Here is a 17506-nt window from a genome sequence, read left to right on the forward strand (position 1 = left end):
TATAGTTGATCAAGCAGCCAACAGTACTACAGTCAGTTACATGTACTTTTGTGATGACAGCTGTTCGCCAATTTCAAAATAACCATTCTTAGATTATAGGGTAAAATGAGCTCATTTTAATGGCTCTACACATTACACATGTTTTAAGTAGTTAAGTAGTTTTAAAGATTTCTTTTGAAATAAAGGAGTTAAAACTTGGATAAAGTTAAATTTAGAATCATAACTGGCTGACAGCACCCATCTTCAACTCTCTGGTTACTTTTAAATATGAATTTACTGTGTTTTTTTTTATAATGTGTTTTGTTTCTAACTTGTAGTTGTGTAACTGTTTTCTTCAATGTTGTATAAGCAGTTGTAGATCTAGGAGAGGAGTAAAGAAGATCTTGACCTCCATCCTTTTTTCTTCATCTTAGAAATTAATAACTATTCTTTAATGTTGGATAAGAAGGTGTAAGTCTAGGAGAGGTGTTTGGGGTTGAAGCCTGAAGATCCCTTCCATTTTTTTTTTGTTTCAAAAATTGATATTTGTATTATTTAATGTGGTATAAGTAGGCACAGGTCTAAGGGTGTCTGACTCCCTCCATTTTTTCCATTAATTGATTAAAAGAAATGTGAAACTACTTTACATTACCATAAGGTATTAAAAAACATTAGGTGTCAGTATCTTTATATGATTGGGTTATTCATTATCATAAAAGCCTTTTCTTTCTTTCGTACTTCTTCTGAAATTAACACATCTGGAGTCTACGGCAATCCTGTTAAGGCCCCAGTCAATAAATAATTATTTCTAAGTTAATACAACAGTATGAATGTTAAGTAAATGTTGCTATTTTCACACTTGCAGCTCTTATGAAATACTTGTTTAAGAATCAGTTTTTTCACTGTTTAGAAGTTAGAATTCTCATAAGTTTTTGTATTGTTGATGTCTAAAATAAGTGAATTACTGGTGGTGTGTCTGTATAAGTGGTGACTTAAAGAAATGAGAACATTATTATACGATTATAAGTAATTATAACTATGTAATTTTAATTTTAAAATGTAAAATACTTGTTTTAATTTATTTTTATTTTCGTATCAATCACATTACTAGAAATAAAGATATAATAAGCTTTAAAGTCACTGGATTATAACCTGACTGAGCTAATCATTTACAGAATATATTACCATTATTTTAACTTTGTTTCATTTATTTATGTTACTTTAGGACTACATGGTCAACATTGATAAATCCAAAATACTATGTTATTATATTGGAAGTTTCTACTTTCATATATAAAATGTTGAAGGGGATATGTATTAATTGAGTAATCAAGCATACTTTAAAAAATGAGCCTGTCAATTAATCAAATAGCAAATGCCACTAATTGCTCAGCTATAATCTCCATTAGTGTGAACATTCCTATCAGCATTGTGTTTAGTGAGCTCCTGTTATCAGAACCAGCAATAGTTATGAGGAAAGAGAAACTGGTAACTCCACAAAACGTAGCCCAATTACTGTTCCTACATCAAACTTTACAACTTTAAGCACTAAGTGGGGGTACTTCTAGTGAGAAATTCTGATGAGAAAATAAACATTAAAATGTGCCATCAGTAAATAAATGTAAAGGTTAATGTATTATACTAAGATGAATGGAGCTTTAAGACCACACAGAACAAAAATTTGTAGGCCTACTAAATAGTTATTTTGACAACTGATTGTTAAATGTGCAATAATAGGAAAGCAGTGCATTATGTTAACAATGTAAAATGAATGTTATTGCATACAATTGGGTTATTGTTGACTATTTAATAAAAAAAAGATAAGAAAAAATTTAACTTGTAAATAATGTGATTGCTTGGAAAACAGTTAATATTTATTATGTACTTAGCATAAAAAATGAATTCATTTTAATATGATTGTTTGATCTCTGAAAGCAGCTTTGGAAAAATAGAAAAATGAATAGACTATTTATTCACACAAATACAAAACTTGTTACTGATAACTGAGTTTGTTTAATAATTTTTATCTTTATAAAACAAGCCAAGCTTATTAGTATTATCACTATTGTGCAATAATAATGTTATTAATTAGTTGAAGTCTTTGTGTTAGTTTATAACTCCTATTTCATATATATAGAGTTTAGGTTATACTGTTCCTGCTAAATGACGTGAAAATTTTAACTATTCATCTACCAAGTATGTATTATTATCTGGCCAAATGAAATATCTGACAAAATGACTGAATAGGCTGGATACAAAACATGTTATTTACAGTCCTAACCCAGTTTGTTGTTTTATCAATAATATTATTTAAACACAGATCATTTATTTAAACTTAACAAAAGATGGTACGTGTATATCTTATTATGTGCAAGCTTTAGACCACTGTATTGATTGTTTAATGTGGTATATTTGCTGGTTGGATGGAAACCTGTTTCACAATTTGGCCTTTTAGGGTAATGTTTTATTGATGTTGGTCAAAATTTAGTAATTATAAGTCCGTGATTATAATAGTCATGGTTTGGTTAGTGAATGTACACATAATAGTTTGTCATGTTTTATAAATGTTGACTATTTGATTGAAATTTCTATATTTCATACAAATGAAATTTTAGCACTGCCTGCAATATTGGTGCCACGACAGACAGGAGACATTCCTGTTGATCTTCCTTCTCTGGATGATTACACCAACTCGGTCCCAGATAATACTGATTTCCCTACTGGTTTAGAGAATCAGACCTTCCCTCTTACAGGTAACTGGGCATTCTTCTAAATGCTGTAGAGAAAAACTTAGAATGTGTGTAGATTTATATTCTTATGACAGTAGTAAAATTAACTGTTTTAAAACAGCTGAACCTTCACTTTGATTTCTAAGGTCATGACCTTAGCACATCTAGAATTTTTAAAAATCAATACATCCTATAATCTTTATTTTGAATCTTTAAAAAAAGTTCAGTAATAACAATAACTTTTTTTGAGTATGGAAATTCAGTATCAGCAGTGTCTATTGTACTAAATCATCTAACTTTAGAATAAAGACATTTATGTAAGTATGTAAAAATACAGACTCTTATTGTGATTTTTTATTATATTTGCAATTGATGTAAAAATAATTGAAACGCTGACTTATTAATGAGTACTAGTATTAAAATCAGAGAGAACCTAAGTCTGTTTGTGGTTAAATCTGCCGTTTTGTGAGTACAATGGGAAGTTATAGGATTATTATTGTATTTATGATAAATCTTATGTTGCAAAAGTTTATTTTAGTTTCTCAAAATAACTGTAAAAAAATGTGTCAGAATACATTATCATTTTAATTTGGTCGCATACTTTTGATAAAACATGATAAAGCACTTATATTTACTTGTTTTGTTATCAGCATTTCTAAAAGTAAGAATGCTAAACACTGAATATTTATCATAATAGTGAGTCTACCAGTTTGTTTCTTTTAATATTATTCCAGAAACCCCTCCCCCTGGCTACATGAGTGAAGAGGGAGATAATCAGGAACAAAATGGAACTGACAGCATGGGTAAGTAATCGGTTAATGGTGGTATGTTCATGAACACTTTCCTGTCCTGAAAAAAGTAATTATTTTAATTATTAACTACTACAGTAAACTTTGCATTAGAAAGTGCTATTAATGTAAAGAAAGGACATTCTGTGGATGAGGTTAGAGGAGACAATTAATTGGTTTTATTGCCAAATTTAGTGCACCTTTTTGTAATGTAAAAACAAACTTGCACATTGTTTTTCACATTAACATGCATATAAGATCATCAAACTTATAAGTAGCTATGAAAGGAAAATAATAGTCATTTATTTCTTTGTGATTTTATCACAAGTAGTGATCAAAATATCTTTGCTTTGAAATTCACTTAAAACCATAATTGTGCTTTTGACTTTCATGTTAATTACTAGCTCAAACGTGTTTGAGAAAAAATGCTTTATGTACAATGTCGATATACTTTTAGATAAATATTTGTGTTTACAATAAAGAAGTAAGTTTTAAAATCTTTGAATAAAACACATTTTCTGATCCAAAATTATTTTGTCAGTTTTTTAAATATGTAAGGTGAAATTACACTACACAAAGGTACTCGTGCCAGGCATGACATATTTTATTGGCCTCACAGGGATGGTAGGATGTCATTTGTGCACATTATTCACTGGCAATAGCAAGAAGAAAAGTTGAAATTACTGTTGAATTCTTTAAAAAATAATAAATGAATAAAGTAAAGAAACTTAGAATCCCACCTGGGACATGATCTAGGAACTACTAGTAATTTTATGGTGATAAGATGTCTGAAACTTTTTATTGCAGATAAACATAAGCTGTTTTATAATGTTAATTTTTATACCATAACTCATACCAATGAAATTTACTGATGTTGCAAAATTTATTCTAGCCAAATTAGTTCAGTAGAATCATGTTCTTGCTAATTTATATATGTATAACTATCTGATTAGTATCTCATTATACATTTGATTTCTAACAGTAGGTGTCATGGCTAAATAATTTTGTATTGTTACATGCTTTGTTGATTGTAACGGTTCTATTAGTTGTTCTCTAAATATTGTTTGATATTATTCTCTTGTGATTTTCTAAACTTCTGAATTGTACATAAGTCACACTTGTTATCCTTTATTTTTTTAGATTCAAGCATTTTGTCATCACCAAGCCCTCCTCTTGGTAAGTTTAGAATAAGTCTATGGACAACTGATTATTATCATTAAGATCTTCTGATATTCTTTAAAAATCCATAAGTTTTTTATTGTTCATAATTTTTCACTCTTCTTTGTTTTAAAACTACTATTTAAAATTTTTTAAGCAGTAATACACAATAATAGTTTGCTGACAGGTTAATAGTTCTTGCTTTGTAGTATACTTTTAAACGTATTTATTAATGTCTTTTATGTTTTAGCTTAACCCTTTAAAGCTAATGTGTACTTATCTTGTAGGTCAATCACACTCAGTTTACTACTAGTTGTTTACTATACATTAGAGATGTAATATCTGGCCATTAAGTATCAGAACTGTAACATTCAATGAAGGTGAACTAATTGGTCAACAGCTGGAGGGGGGGGTAATAAATAATATCATCACTATCTCTGATGAAGAAGTGATGTCATTTTTGGTACATGTGATATCTGGCCATAAAGTATCAGAACTGTAACGTTCAATGAAGGTGAACTAATTGGTCAAAAGCTGGAGGAGGGGTATTCGTGGTTGAAATTTTTTTGTGATGCAGATGTATTTGCTAAAGAAGTGATTTCCAAAAAAAAGTTACAAAAAAACATGATTAAAATAATTTTAAGAATTTGCACAGAAAAAAACACTAAAATTCCATGAGCATATCTTTTACTGAATTATTAATGTATTAAGAATTTCTTCTGGACTTATGAGTAACCTAAGAAATGTTTTTTTAAACTTCCATGTTGTTTTCAATTACGCTTTGAAATTGAGAGTTCACCTATCTCTTTCTGTTTTATTCAACATGATTTTGTTTTTAACACTTCTGTTTAATTTTTTACTTCATGATTTAAAGGGAATATAAGATTTTTTATACTGATATAGTCTCATTTCTGTATCTGGCACTCAATTTTGATTGGTTTTCAGAGAAAAATAGACTGCTCTGTGGGTTAAGAAAAAATAAAAATTTAAAAACTCTGTGAATGAGTGTGGTGTTTTTTATAATGAGCTTTCTCAGTATTTATTTTTTGATTTCGTAAATTTTAGCACCTTTGAATGGTGAGATTTCATGTATAACGTACAAATTGTTTTTTATTAATAGAACATTTTAAAACATCAGTTGCTAAAAACAATATTAACATTTAAATGTTTTTTAATATACAACAGTAGTTATAAACATTTCAAGATATTTACTAGACATCATTTAACAAAAATTTTGCTGACCTAGTTTGCTCACTTTTTTATTATAAGACAGATTAATTAGCATAAAAGTTCACACAAAACTTGACTTTTAACTGTTTTAAATCATTCATTCTTATTAAGTATTTTGTAACTTAATTCTATATATTGAGGGTCAACTGAATATCAGCATCTGTTTTATGTTCATTTAAGTAAGTACCAACAAATAAGTTAGTTTATAACTATCAAATGTAAGTAATTTAAAAAAGAAACTAACCTGATTTCATTTTTTTTAAATGTAAAGCAAATACAATTAGGTCGTCAAGAAATTAATGTTGTTGTTTTTTAGACGAAAGAACTCGAACAATTTGTATGTCAAAACAAAACGCGTATTAAATGAAATAGTCTCTACTCTTATCTATGATGCTTTTCCATCTTACAATCAGGTTGTTAATGCCCTGATTAAAGAAATCACTTGGCTTTGAAGCAAAAAACATGTCGATGTCCTCTTTAACACCTTCCACATTTGCATACATTTTCCCATTAAGATGGTGTTGAAGCGAACAAAAAAAGATGGTAATCTGATGGTTCCATATCTGGAGAATATGGTGGGTGGGGGAGAACCTTCAAACCCAACTCCATAATCTTGTGTTGCGTCAAATGTGCCGCATGTGGATGTGCATTGTTGTGGAGAAGAAGAATACCTTTCCCATTGAGGAGTGAAGTGCATTTCTGATGAAGGGCTTGATTTAAATGTTCCAGTTGCTGACTATAGATTTCTGCATTGACAGTTCACTATAAGGGATAAGAGTATACTACACTTTACACATTGTATAGGCTATACTAACGTGATGTTTAGGTGTTTCATTTAACCATTATACGTGATGTACGTTTTTAGGGGGGGGGGGTGGTCAATAAAAGTGTTCCACAACGAGACATTAATTTCTTGATGACTTAATAATTATTCAGTCTGATATATAATCTTTACAGACATTTTAAACAAAGCAACATATTTCTGAAAAAGTCTATCTATGTAAACATTTCAAAATTTTCAACAAATTTTGTGTAAAATAAAATGGGATTTTGAGTTAACCGATAGTGTGTTTTGTTTTGGGTAAATTGTATTAGACGTTCAGCCAGTTACATACACTGAACCAGCATTCTGGTGCTCTATCTCATACTACGAGCTCAACACTCGTGTTGGAGAGACTTTCCATGCTTCGCAACCTTCTCTGACTGTGGATGGGTTTACTGATCCCTCAAGCTCGGAACGATTTTGTTTGGGGTTGTTATCCAATGTCAACAGGAATCCTGTGGTGGAACAAACAAGAAGACACATCGGTCAGTTATTTGATTTAATTCTGTATTCTAGAAAAATCAAAATTGCATTAGAAAAACACAAATTTAAAAGAATAAAGTATGAAGACAAAATTTGATGAGTTTTCATTTTTTCTAAGTTGCATGCTTGTTAAGAATAAACACCGTTCTGAATACCAGTACTTGTTCTTGTAAAATATAGTATGATTAGTTTCAGTTTTGTGTGCTTTGATTGTTCCCCTTCATATTATATATGTATGTACTTTAGAATTTTTAAAAACATTTTACACGTGTTATTTTTCTCATTTTTAAAAACATTGTCCAAAGAAACATGATAAATATATCTAGCTTTTCTGTTTGGCTTAAACATACTTCGGTATAAAGACAAAAATACGAAATCCTATAACCCAAGCACTTTTGAAAAGTGGACATTTCTTCACAAGGGGCCCCTTTGCCCCCTGATGAAGAAAAGTCTTCCTTTTAAAAGCTCTTAGGTTATAGGGTTTCATAGTTTTGTCTTCAGTTGATTTTTGATTTCTTGAACCTATGTGTTTTCCTAACATCATGAACACACTTTGTTATATTGATGCAATATTTAAAAAACAATTAGAAAGAGTAGCACATTGGCTAGAAATGATAGATATAAAATAAAATTGAAAAGTTGTCTTATTAAGTTAGGCTAGCATGTTGCCAAAGAAATAAACTTGAATTTTTTTAATATTCATAGATTTTTAATAACAAAGTTGTAAGAAAAAAATTTCTGAAAACTTAAAAGTTTAATCCTTTCCTGACAAGCATTGTGACATGTTACCCCTGTTTGTTTTGTTCTCACATTTAAAATTCATAATCTCATTGCATGAAATTGGTAAACACTTTCTGCATAATACAGTTTGTGCTTGAAAAAAATTATATAAAATGGTTTAATGTTTGTATAACATTTGGAAGTTTTATTTTGAAATGCTGTTTTTAAAAAACGTTTCAAAGTACTTAAATACTTTTTTTTTTTAGTTTCTGTTGTTTTTTTTTCTATTATATGACTAAAATAATGTAAGTATATCCAGTAGTTTTTTTATTTTTCAATAGAACTATAATTGTGGTGTCTGATTTGTTCTTATAACAGCTTACTCATTTTCTCGAATGTTCGTACAACCTCTTACACATGATGAAAGTAACTATTGGGAAATATGAAAGAAATAAAACTACATTTTTTCAAATATTATTGATCAGAAAGTTGCACTTTTTTCAGTAACCAAGAAGCTTGCATGTGTTGAGTAACATTAACTTTAATAATACATACAAGTAAAAAGACCTTTGTGTCATCTGATTAGTTTTCTCTTCTCATTAACGTGAAATATCCTTACCTGATGTCATCGTGTAGGAGAATATTTCTGTATTCTTTAAGACAGACGTAACACAAAACTATTACCTTGAAAGAAAAGAACATAAAAAAATAAACTATACACATATTTCAGGTTTGTTGGTTACTACTAATCTTTGTAAACTTTATACTAGAATCCTGTGAGATTTCACATTAGTTACTTTTACAGAAACCTTGAATTACTGCTTACCCCACTTTATTGTCTGTACACTGACAGAGATAATCATTTTAATATCTGGTTTCAAGGCTCAGATTTATTAGTTACTGTTCAACCCGCTTACTCTCATATCATAAAAAACCTTTGTATGGAAAAAATCATTGATCAAAAAAGGAAAGTCACGTAAGAAACAAAACATGGATAAGTATTTGTAAGGAATGACAGTTTCTGAGTAAATATAGACCTATACTTCAGAATGGGCAAAAAAATTATCAAAGAATCTATAAGACCATTGTATATAGATAATACACCTTGGAGCTGTACAGAGTTCAAACATTTTTAAATTTTTCTTGGCAAGGTTACAAAATATCAAATATTTTCAAGCAAAAGTTTATTGAAATAATCAGAATTACCATTATTACTTAAGTTATGAAATTTGATATCAAAGTGTGCATTCTACACCAGAGAGTTGTTCTCTGGCCATAATAAGATAAAGAGAAAATTTAGGCAAAGTAGACTTACTTCTGCCTTACGTTTAGCACAACGTAGTAGTTAACTATCCATACTGTAAAGTTGAAGTTCTGTGATTTATGTCCAATTGCTATAAAAAAATAGAAATAATGATAAAAAAAATTGCACTTTCCTTTTTGGGGTTGTGGGTGTATTATAAGAATGATTGTCAAATCCTACTGTTAGGTCTGATAAAGAGTAGCCTTAGAGTTGGCAGTGGGTGGTGTCAACTAGTAGTCTTCCCACTTGTCTACTATCACTTGAAAATTAGGAACACAAAGCTTTGTTCAAAATTCAACCAACATAATTTTTTTGATGCCATTTCAAGAAAATGTTGTCAAAACATTGTAGATTTGTTACTGTGTTAAACTTGTAATAAAGTTTTTACATTGCCCATTCAGACCATCTCTAAACATCAGTAGTCACAAAGCAGGTTATTTTTAAGTGGAGTTTTTTTATTTTTAGTAGTGTCATGAGATTTATTATCTATTTTAACATTTTTTATCTCTAAATGTGTAACTTATAACACATACTGCTTTATTATACATTTTTCAAATTTAGTTTATAATTATGCATTAGCTTATACTACTATTTCTACTTACCATATATAAATATATTTTCTTGCACTTTATTAAAAATGTATTAAAATTATAATGTCTACATTTGTTTTGCATTTAATGCATTTTTTCTTTTAACATATTTACAAACTTTCTTTTTAACTATGAGAAAAATGTATTTTAGGCTGTTCACTAGTATTTATCAATGAAGATTTCTTTTGTTAGTTTTGAAATGAAATAGTCATTGATTTTTACAAACAAACTTGATTTGGGCAGGCCGAGGAGTTCGCCTGTACTATATTGGAGGAGAAGTGTTTGCAGAGTGCCTGAGTGACAGCAGCATCTTTGTTCAAAGTCCTAACTGTAACCAGAGATATGGTTGGCACCCAGCAACTGTCTGTAAAATTCCACCTGGTCAGTATCCAAATTATGTTAAGTTATGGGAAAAATACTCCTTAAATATTGCAATTTTTTACATCTTTAAATAAATATGAAATCTAGTCTATGACTTGATTTACACTTGTCACTCAATTACACCAGTTTTGGGGAATTCTATCCCTCACTCTACATATAATTTTCACAACTTTGTACATTATTCAAATATGTTACTTTTCTCCTTAATTCATCATTATTTTTATTCATTATTTTCTCATGACTGGACTTATTTATAAGTATTTGTTCTTTTTTTGTATGGGATTTGAATATGCATTATTTCATGTGACCTCACTGAACACTGAAATATTTCGTTTAATTCAGTACTTCACCTGAAAGTGTGTTTTAGATACCTCATTTTCCATGACTCGTAAGGTATCCATTACTTCAGTTTGTCTCCATCTTGTCTGAGAATATTCTTTATTATTTCCTAGTTCTCAACTTTTGTTAAGCTTTTTTTTCATGCTCCAAGACATAACCTGGTGTTCATGTACTATAATTACTGATTACTTCATCTGGTTTAAAATTGCCTTAAATTTTCAGTGTAATGTTTTGTACTTTAAGTAACTTTTGTTTCCTTTATGATATTACTTGGTGTTCTTTTTCTTTTATTATTTATCATCTACTAACTTCTCCTGGTTTACAAGTATTTTTTAATTTTCTATGTCTTATATTGGTATTTAACTGACCTTTATTTTTTCTAGTTCTACCTAGTGGTGACGTTTTTTTCAATTATTTTTTATAATTCTTCTCATGTACAGGTGCCTTCTATTTCTACATGACATCTCTTGTTTTAGAAAATAATTTTAAATGAATCCACTTAACTATAAAGCATTTGTTTTAATTTCCATGATTCCTTGTAGTGTGTCACTGTAAATTTTCTGTGAATTCACTTTGTATTGAAATATTCTTTATTTCACCATGTCTCAGTATGATTTTAATTATATATTGCATGTAAATAGTTTCTAATGTAGTTTGTAACTCATTTTTTATTATTAAAGAATACTTTCCTTTCTAAAGATATTGATCTAAATTATTTCTATTGTTTATGCCTAATTAAACGTTATTTTAGGCTCCATTTTCTAGCTCTGTTGTTTGACTATATGATATTTTATCTAAAAAAAATTTCATGATTTTATGGAATCTTTGAATTGTTTCTGTTTGCTACATTCATGTAGAACTCCTATCTTTGATCATGTCTTAAAAATCTGTAAAGTTTTCATAAGGTTTGTAGTTTCATGTGATCATTTAAAGCTGAAAATTTGATCAAATTTGTCCGTATCTGTTATTACTATATTGTTTTAATGATGTATGTAGTATCATGTATAGACAGTTATTGGCCTTCTTGTTTAGTTGATTTATCAAATTTTTGATTCTTTGCGTGTCTTCACATCATGTGAATACCAGTGATTTAACAGTATCTTTGTGTGTCTTCACATCATGTGAATACTAATGATTTAGCAGTATCTCTGTGTGTCTTCATATCATGTGAATACCAATGATTTAACAGTATCTTTGTGTGTCTTCATATCATGTGAATACTAATGATTTAGCAATATCTTTGTGTGTCTTCACATCATGTGAATACTAATGATTTGGCAGTATCTTTGTGTTTCTTCACCTCATGTGAATACCAATGATTTAACAGTATCTTTGTGTGTCTTCACATCATGTGAATACCAATGATTTAACAGTATCTTTGTGTGTCTTCACATCATGTGAATACTAATGATTTAACAGTATCTTTGTGTGTCTTCATATCATGTGAATACTAATGATTTAGCAGTATCTCTGTGTGTCTTCACATCATGTGATTACTAATGACTTTATAATATCTTTGTTTCTTCTCCTCAAATGAATTATGTTTGGAGAGGATGTAGAAAGTGTTATGTGCTTGGATACTGTAACACATATAGAAAGGTATAAATTTGTCATGTTTATTAGAGTTCTTGGATTGTTTTGGATTTATTTAAAGTTGAAAGAAATGGAAATATCTTGGAAACCAATAGTATTTCCTTTTGAATATTCTTGAATGAGGTAATCCAACTTTTGACCAATGAAGATTCTGACAATAAGGGGTAAAACATCTGAGGGCAATTTTTTTTTCGGTCATATACAAATTTTATCACTTCACTAGTATAAAAATTACTGACATAACTATTTGAATTAATGTTGTATGTTTTTTATATCCTAAATTTTTGTTCAGATTGGTTTAAGATTTTACCAAAAGAGCCGAGTTGGACAACACTCTTCTAAAAAAAATCAATATTTTCAGTTTTTAAGTATGAAGCATTCACACAAAGATATGATTGTTTGTTTGTACTTGTTATATCAAAAAAAATGTTAATGTCTTCTCATTAGGATGCAATTTGAAGATTTTCAACAACCAGGAGTTTGCAGCACTACTGGCACAGTCAGTGAGCCAAGGATTTGAGGCTGTTTATCAACTTACTAGGATGTGCACAATTCGCATGAGTTTTGTGAAGGGTTGGGGAGCAGAGTATCGGCGACAGACTGTTACTTCCACACCTTGCTGGATTGAGCTGCATCTGAATGGCCCTTTACAGTGGTTGGATCGAGTTTTAACTCAGATGGGCTCACCTCGTATACCATGTAGCTCAATGTCTTAAATGCCTTTGCTGGATTTAGAACAAAATAAAAGAATGATACAATACTCGGTGAATAAAAACCTGCTTCTGCGAGTCTGCTGAAGTATTGCTTTGCTGTGTAAGCTTTTTGCTCCTTATGTGTGTGTGTGTTTTATGTGGATATGTATGCTTATATTTGTAGGCAGCAGCACATACATTTTGAATAAGATAGCTCGGGAATAAAAATGACCTGAATGTTTATAAATTACCTGGATCCTGGTATCATATGCATTATAAAGATCCAATTTTTTCTACGAAATACATAAATTCTAGTTCTCCATAAACCTTTTAGTTCTGGGTTTCTTTTAAACCATCTTGTTCCTTTCCTTTATAAACATTTTAGATATCACATTTTTGCATAAGCCATGTACAGTGGGATTTATTTGTAACAGAAATCAACTGTCTGTTTACATAATGGTAGCTGAAGCTAATATGGCTTAATACAATTTACATGGCTGTACGTTTTATTTGTTATCTCAACTAAGATTCCAGCAAACATCACAGGTTAAAGTGCTGATGCTACCTTACTATCATGCTGAAATTTTGTACCAGTAAGTGAGACTTGTTTGGCCTGGACCTACAGTATTGAAACTTGTAGATTGGTAGGAGAAAAATTTTTTCTACCATTGTATTGATTTTTTTTTTTTTTTTCACAGCTTTCATCAAGTGTGAAGTAGAATTTTCAAGTTTCATTATTGCTTCTTTTGAATAATAGCATGTTAGGCATAAGGATTTATTGTTATATATTCTTTAAGAGCTTTAATGTGCAATCTCCATTTTCTTAAAACATTTCATGCTCTTGGTGGCATTTTGGGAGAACTTGTGCTTAGAAACTGAATGAGGAAAAAGGAACGGTCAATTTTCTGAGAGACATGAAGACTTCCTTGTTGTGAATAGTAATCTGAGCTATGAATGGTCTGAAAATGAAGCAAGATCTTGGCAAGTTGAAAGTTTAGCTGGCATTATTTTTAAATGTTTTCATCACTGCTGTTATGATATAGTGTGTATTGTTCTGCTGATCATGTCATGTGATTGCTAACATAAAATAACCATGATTATCCAATTGAGAAGAATATTTCTCGTCTATTATTACGTAGTTAGTTGGCAATAGTCTGTTTATACGTAATATTGAAGTAGTTAGGCCTACCTGTTTGCTGAATTCTTAATGCTAAGAGTTTAAAATATTGGATGTTAAACCTAATATTCATACTGATGCTTTAAAATTGTAATTGCTTAGATATGTACATCTGTATAAACTTTAAAATTGGCTGTTATAATACCTAATGGCTGTACGTATTGATGAAACACAGTTCATTTGATATATAATGCATTTTTGTTTAGGTTCAAATTAACACACGCAGAAGGAATAGTTGAATATCATCTCATATGATGTGATATATTTTTATCTTAACTATCCATATACAGAAAAATATCTGTGTCTTGGAACCTTTGCATTAATCTGTTGAGGATCTTGCACCTGGGGACTTTATTGCATAAGGTGCACTTTATAAGGTGTCACATGTGACTCTTTCAGTAACTTTAGTATGCATCATTTACAAAATGTTTAAGTGATGAAGTTATATTTGCCACGATTGCTAATATCAAAGTAAAGTCATCATGTTGCTAAGCGATTCAGATGTTGTTGTTTTTTTTTCTTTAATAAGTTAGTGAAAGAGTGGAAATAAAGTACAATTGGTGTAGTAATAGTTTCATAAGATAAAAGATGGTCTTCAGGGGGTAGATAGGCCCTCCAAGATACTGGACATTTCCAGGTGGGCTATGGCAAGTCAGGGCTTCGGGCCAGGAATGGTTATGTGAACATAGTCCTTTACTTTTTCCCAGGCCTTCATCACAGAACCTATCCACCTCTAATGGTATTTGGCTGGAATATTAATGAATGGTTTATACATTTATAAGAAGAAACAAAAATTGGATACGAAGAAAACTTTTAATTTTTAACACTGCTGCTAAATACAGGTGTTGGCATTTTCTTAAAGTTTATGTATGAGAGGGTTTGAATTTTTACCAAACTTACAAACAAAAAAAAACATTTTTAAATTAAAAAAATGTGATGTTATTATAATTTATGATATTTAAAATGGTTTTGAACAAATGATAACTATATTAAAAGTACATTATGTAAAAATGATTCATTATTGAAGTGTGTGTAATCATGATATTTACTTGTTCCTGTTGAAAATTGTATTCTGAAATTATCGTGCATTTTATTAAGAATTAGACATAATTGTTAAGCAAAATTCTTCCAGTTATGTATAAGTGTTTGAAATTTATATTTAACGTATGGCTATATTTTTAGAGTTGGTTGTGTGTGACTGAAATACATTGACGTATTGTTGCCTTGAAGAAGTTAGATGAAGAATCTGGAAGTTTACATGTAAATACGTAAAATTATTTTTAATGGATTTATTGGTGTGATCTTGTTGAAGTTTTATCAAATCCATTTTTTTTCTTCTGCAAAAGCTCTATAACAGTAGTGTTGAGTTGAGTGTATATTTTTGATTGCTAATAAATATTAGTAAAGTAGTAGCAGTCTTACGGAGGTTTTGTAAACCATACTTGAAAATAATGCAGGGTTTTTCTTTTTAAAAAAAGTATAATAACTAAAAATGTATAAACTGCCTTTTTAAAATGCTGATATGAAGTTTTTTTACAGGATATATTCCATCTGTTGAAAGTGTTCATTCAATAAGTAAAAACTATGATAATCTTTTTGTTTTTTAACAATTAGTTTACTGGCTATTCCAGTATTTTATTTTTTTGTTTGAAACAAAAAATGTCAAATTCCCCTTGTTTAAACACGTTATGTAACTGCTTAAGCATTAACGAATGTTTTTATTTCTACATCGTACTTTGTGTCTTGCTGTTCCAATTGTACAGTACATTACCTGAATAATATAGGAACTAAGTTAATTTTATGTCTAGCTTTATAACCATCAGGATCATTTGTTTAATTTTAAATGTAAAGAAAAAATTGAGTGGTACTGAAAGTTTTTTTTTTTAAGTTTATTGTCATAGCTGAAATGGCTTTACAAAATTGTTAACAAGAAAAAAAATCAAATGATCTTACTAGTGTTTTTGGGTCAAAGTCTTTCTTTGGTTAATCCATAAATGTTGTTAATACACACTGAATGGGTAAGCAAATTGAAGCACATTAGTAGAACAGATTTGTTTAACTTCATGTAAATTATTATTAATTCATATTGGAGTTTATGTGGTACCTGTAATTGTGGAAATAAAGCAAGTGAGTTACATAAAATAGATAAACTTTGTTGAAAATTAGCCAAGTATGATACTCTTACATTAATAAAATTTTCATTAACCATAAACCTTTTGGAATAAGTCGTCCAAAACTGATACAATAAACTTGTTTGAACTTAACTTCATCCACCTTAATAATATCTTGTCTAGTAAAACTTATTAACTGATTTTTGTCATTTGTTCATATCATTATGACAACATAGTATGTTCAACATCAGAGGTCTGCATACTCTTAAAAATGTCATTTTATATGTAATTATTTCCTTCTTTAAATTGTTTAGTTGTTAGAATAAGCCTTTTCAGTACCAGAGAACTGGAATTAATTATAGATTAAACGCATGGTCGAAGTTAGTTTTAGTTGTTCTTTCTGTCCAGTACCAGAGGTCCAGAAATACTTACATTTGTACTTTAGATAGACCAAAGTTATAGAAACATTGGGATAAACTGTACAGTGTGTGTAATATCAGTGATACAAAAGTAATGAGGATTTTATTCTGGTTATGTCAATGAAGGCATTGGGATCAGCTGTACATTATGTCTAGTACCATTTTACTCTGTGTCCCAGTATTATTTTAAGATCAGTATATGTAATTTTCATAAACAGAGTAGATGAGAATTGTAACCAGTATCAGAAATGTGGAAGCAAAACCAGATGTCACTCAGGATCCCACTGATTCTTCATGATCTGTTTTTGTCTAGTGTTAGACTTCATTGATGGAACAACTCCAACTGTTCTAAGTTTTGGAATGTCAGTTACTGAAGTGAGTAAAGAGAGGGTCAAGTTACTCATTTAGTCTTTAAAGCTTTTAATGCTTAACTAATTACCTAGCTTTTAACTTCATCAAGACCAGAAATATTGAGTTTCATACTAGACTTGATATAAATATATTTTAAGAACAGAAGACCCTAAATTATCACACAGATTCTTACTTAAAGTTGATCTACTGTATGTGCTGAATCTTGTGGAACAAGTGATAACTTAAAAAAATTGTTATATCAAAATAATGTAAGATTAAAATAAAGATTTTTCAGTGATGTGAAATACCATAAATATATTCCAGAATTATATTCTTTCTTTTGGTATGTAAAGTGGGTGCTAAACATCTCAAAAATTACGTTTCAGTTTTTATGTAATATGTTATACCTTTTCTATTTCACAGACCTTTTTGATGTAGTTAAATGAAGTTTATTCATTAGATCCTATTTTGCTACATATGTATGTATCCGTAAGTATTTCTTAGAGAACTTGTATTTTGCTGATAATTAACCTGTATTTAATATTTTGGGGTCTCATATCTTCCTGTAGCTTATAAGATCATACATCCATGAGGATATTATTTTGTTAAAATAAAAACTTTATATAAAAAAGGTGTATTG

The 17506-nt window shown here is 29.6% G+C and overlaps 1 protein-coding gene across 1 annotated transcript in view; it reads left to right on the forward strand.

The window, feature by feature from the left end:
* LOC106472767 (mothers against decapentaplegic homolog 3-like) overlaps positions 1-17171 on the forward strand; it is a 44908-nt gene extending 27737 nt beyond the window's left edge. The window contains 6 exon segments of the mRNA XM_013933424.2: positions 2595-2732; positions 3443-3511; positions 4637-4672; positions 6980-7192; positions 10047-10184; positions 12564-17171. Coding sequence (XP_013788878.1) covers positions 2595-2732; positions 3443-3511; positions 4637-4672; positions 6980-7192; positions 10047-10184; positions 12564-12832 — 863 coding nt within the window. The 3' untranslated portion in view covers positions 12833-17171.
* Positions 17172-17506: the final 335 nt, after the last annotated feature.

The sequence above is a fragment of the Limulus polyphemus genome, unplaced genomic scaffold, assembly GCF_000517525.1.
Source record: "Limulus polyphemus unplaced genomic scaffold, Limulus_polyphemus-2.1.2 Scaffold5592, whole genome shotgun sequence".
Taxonomy (NCBI): domain Eukaryota; kingdom Metazoa; phylum Arthropoda; class Merostomata; order Xiphosura; family Limulidae; genus Limulus; species Limulus polyphemus.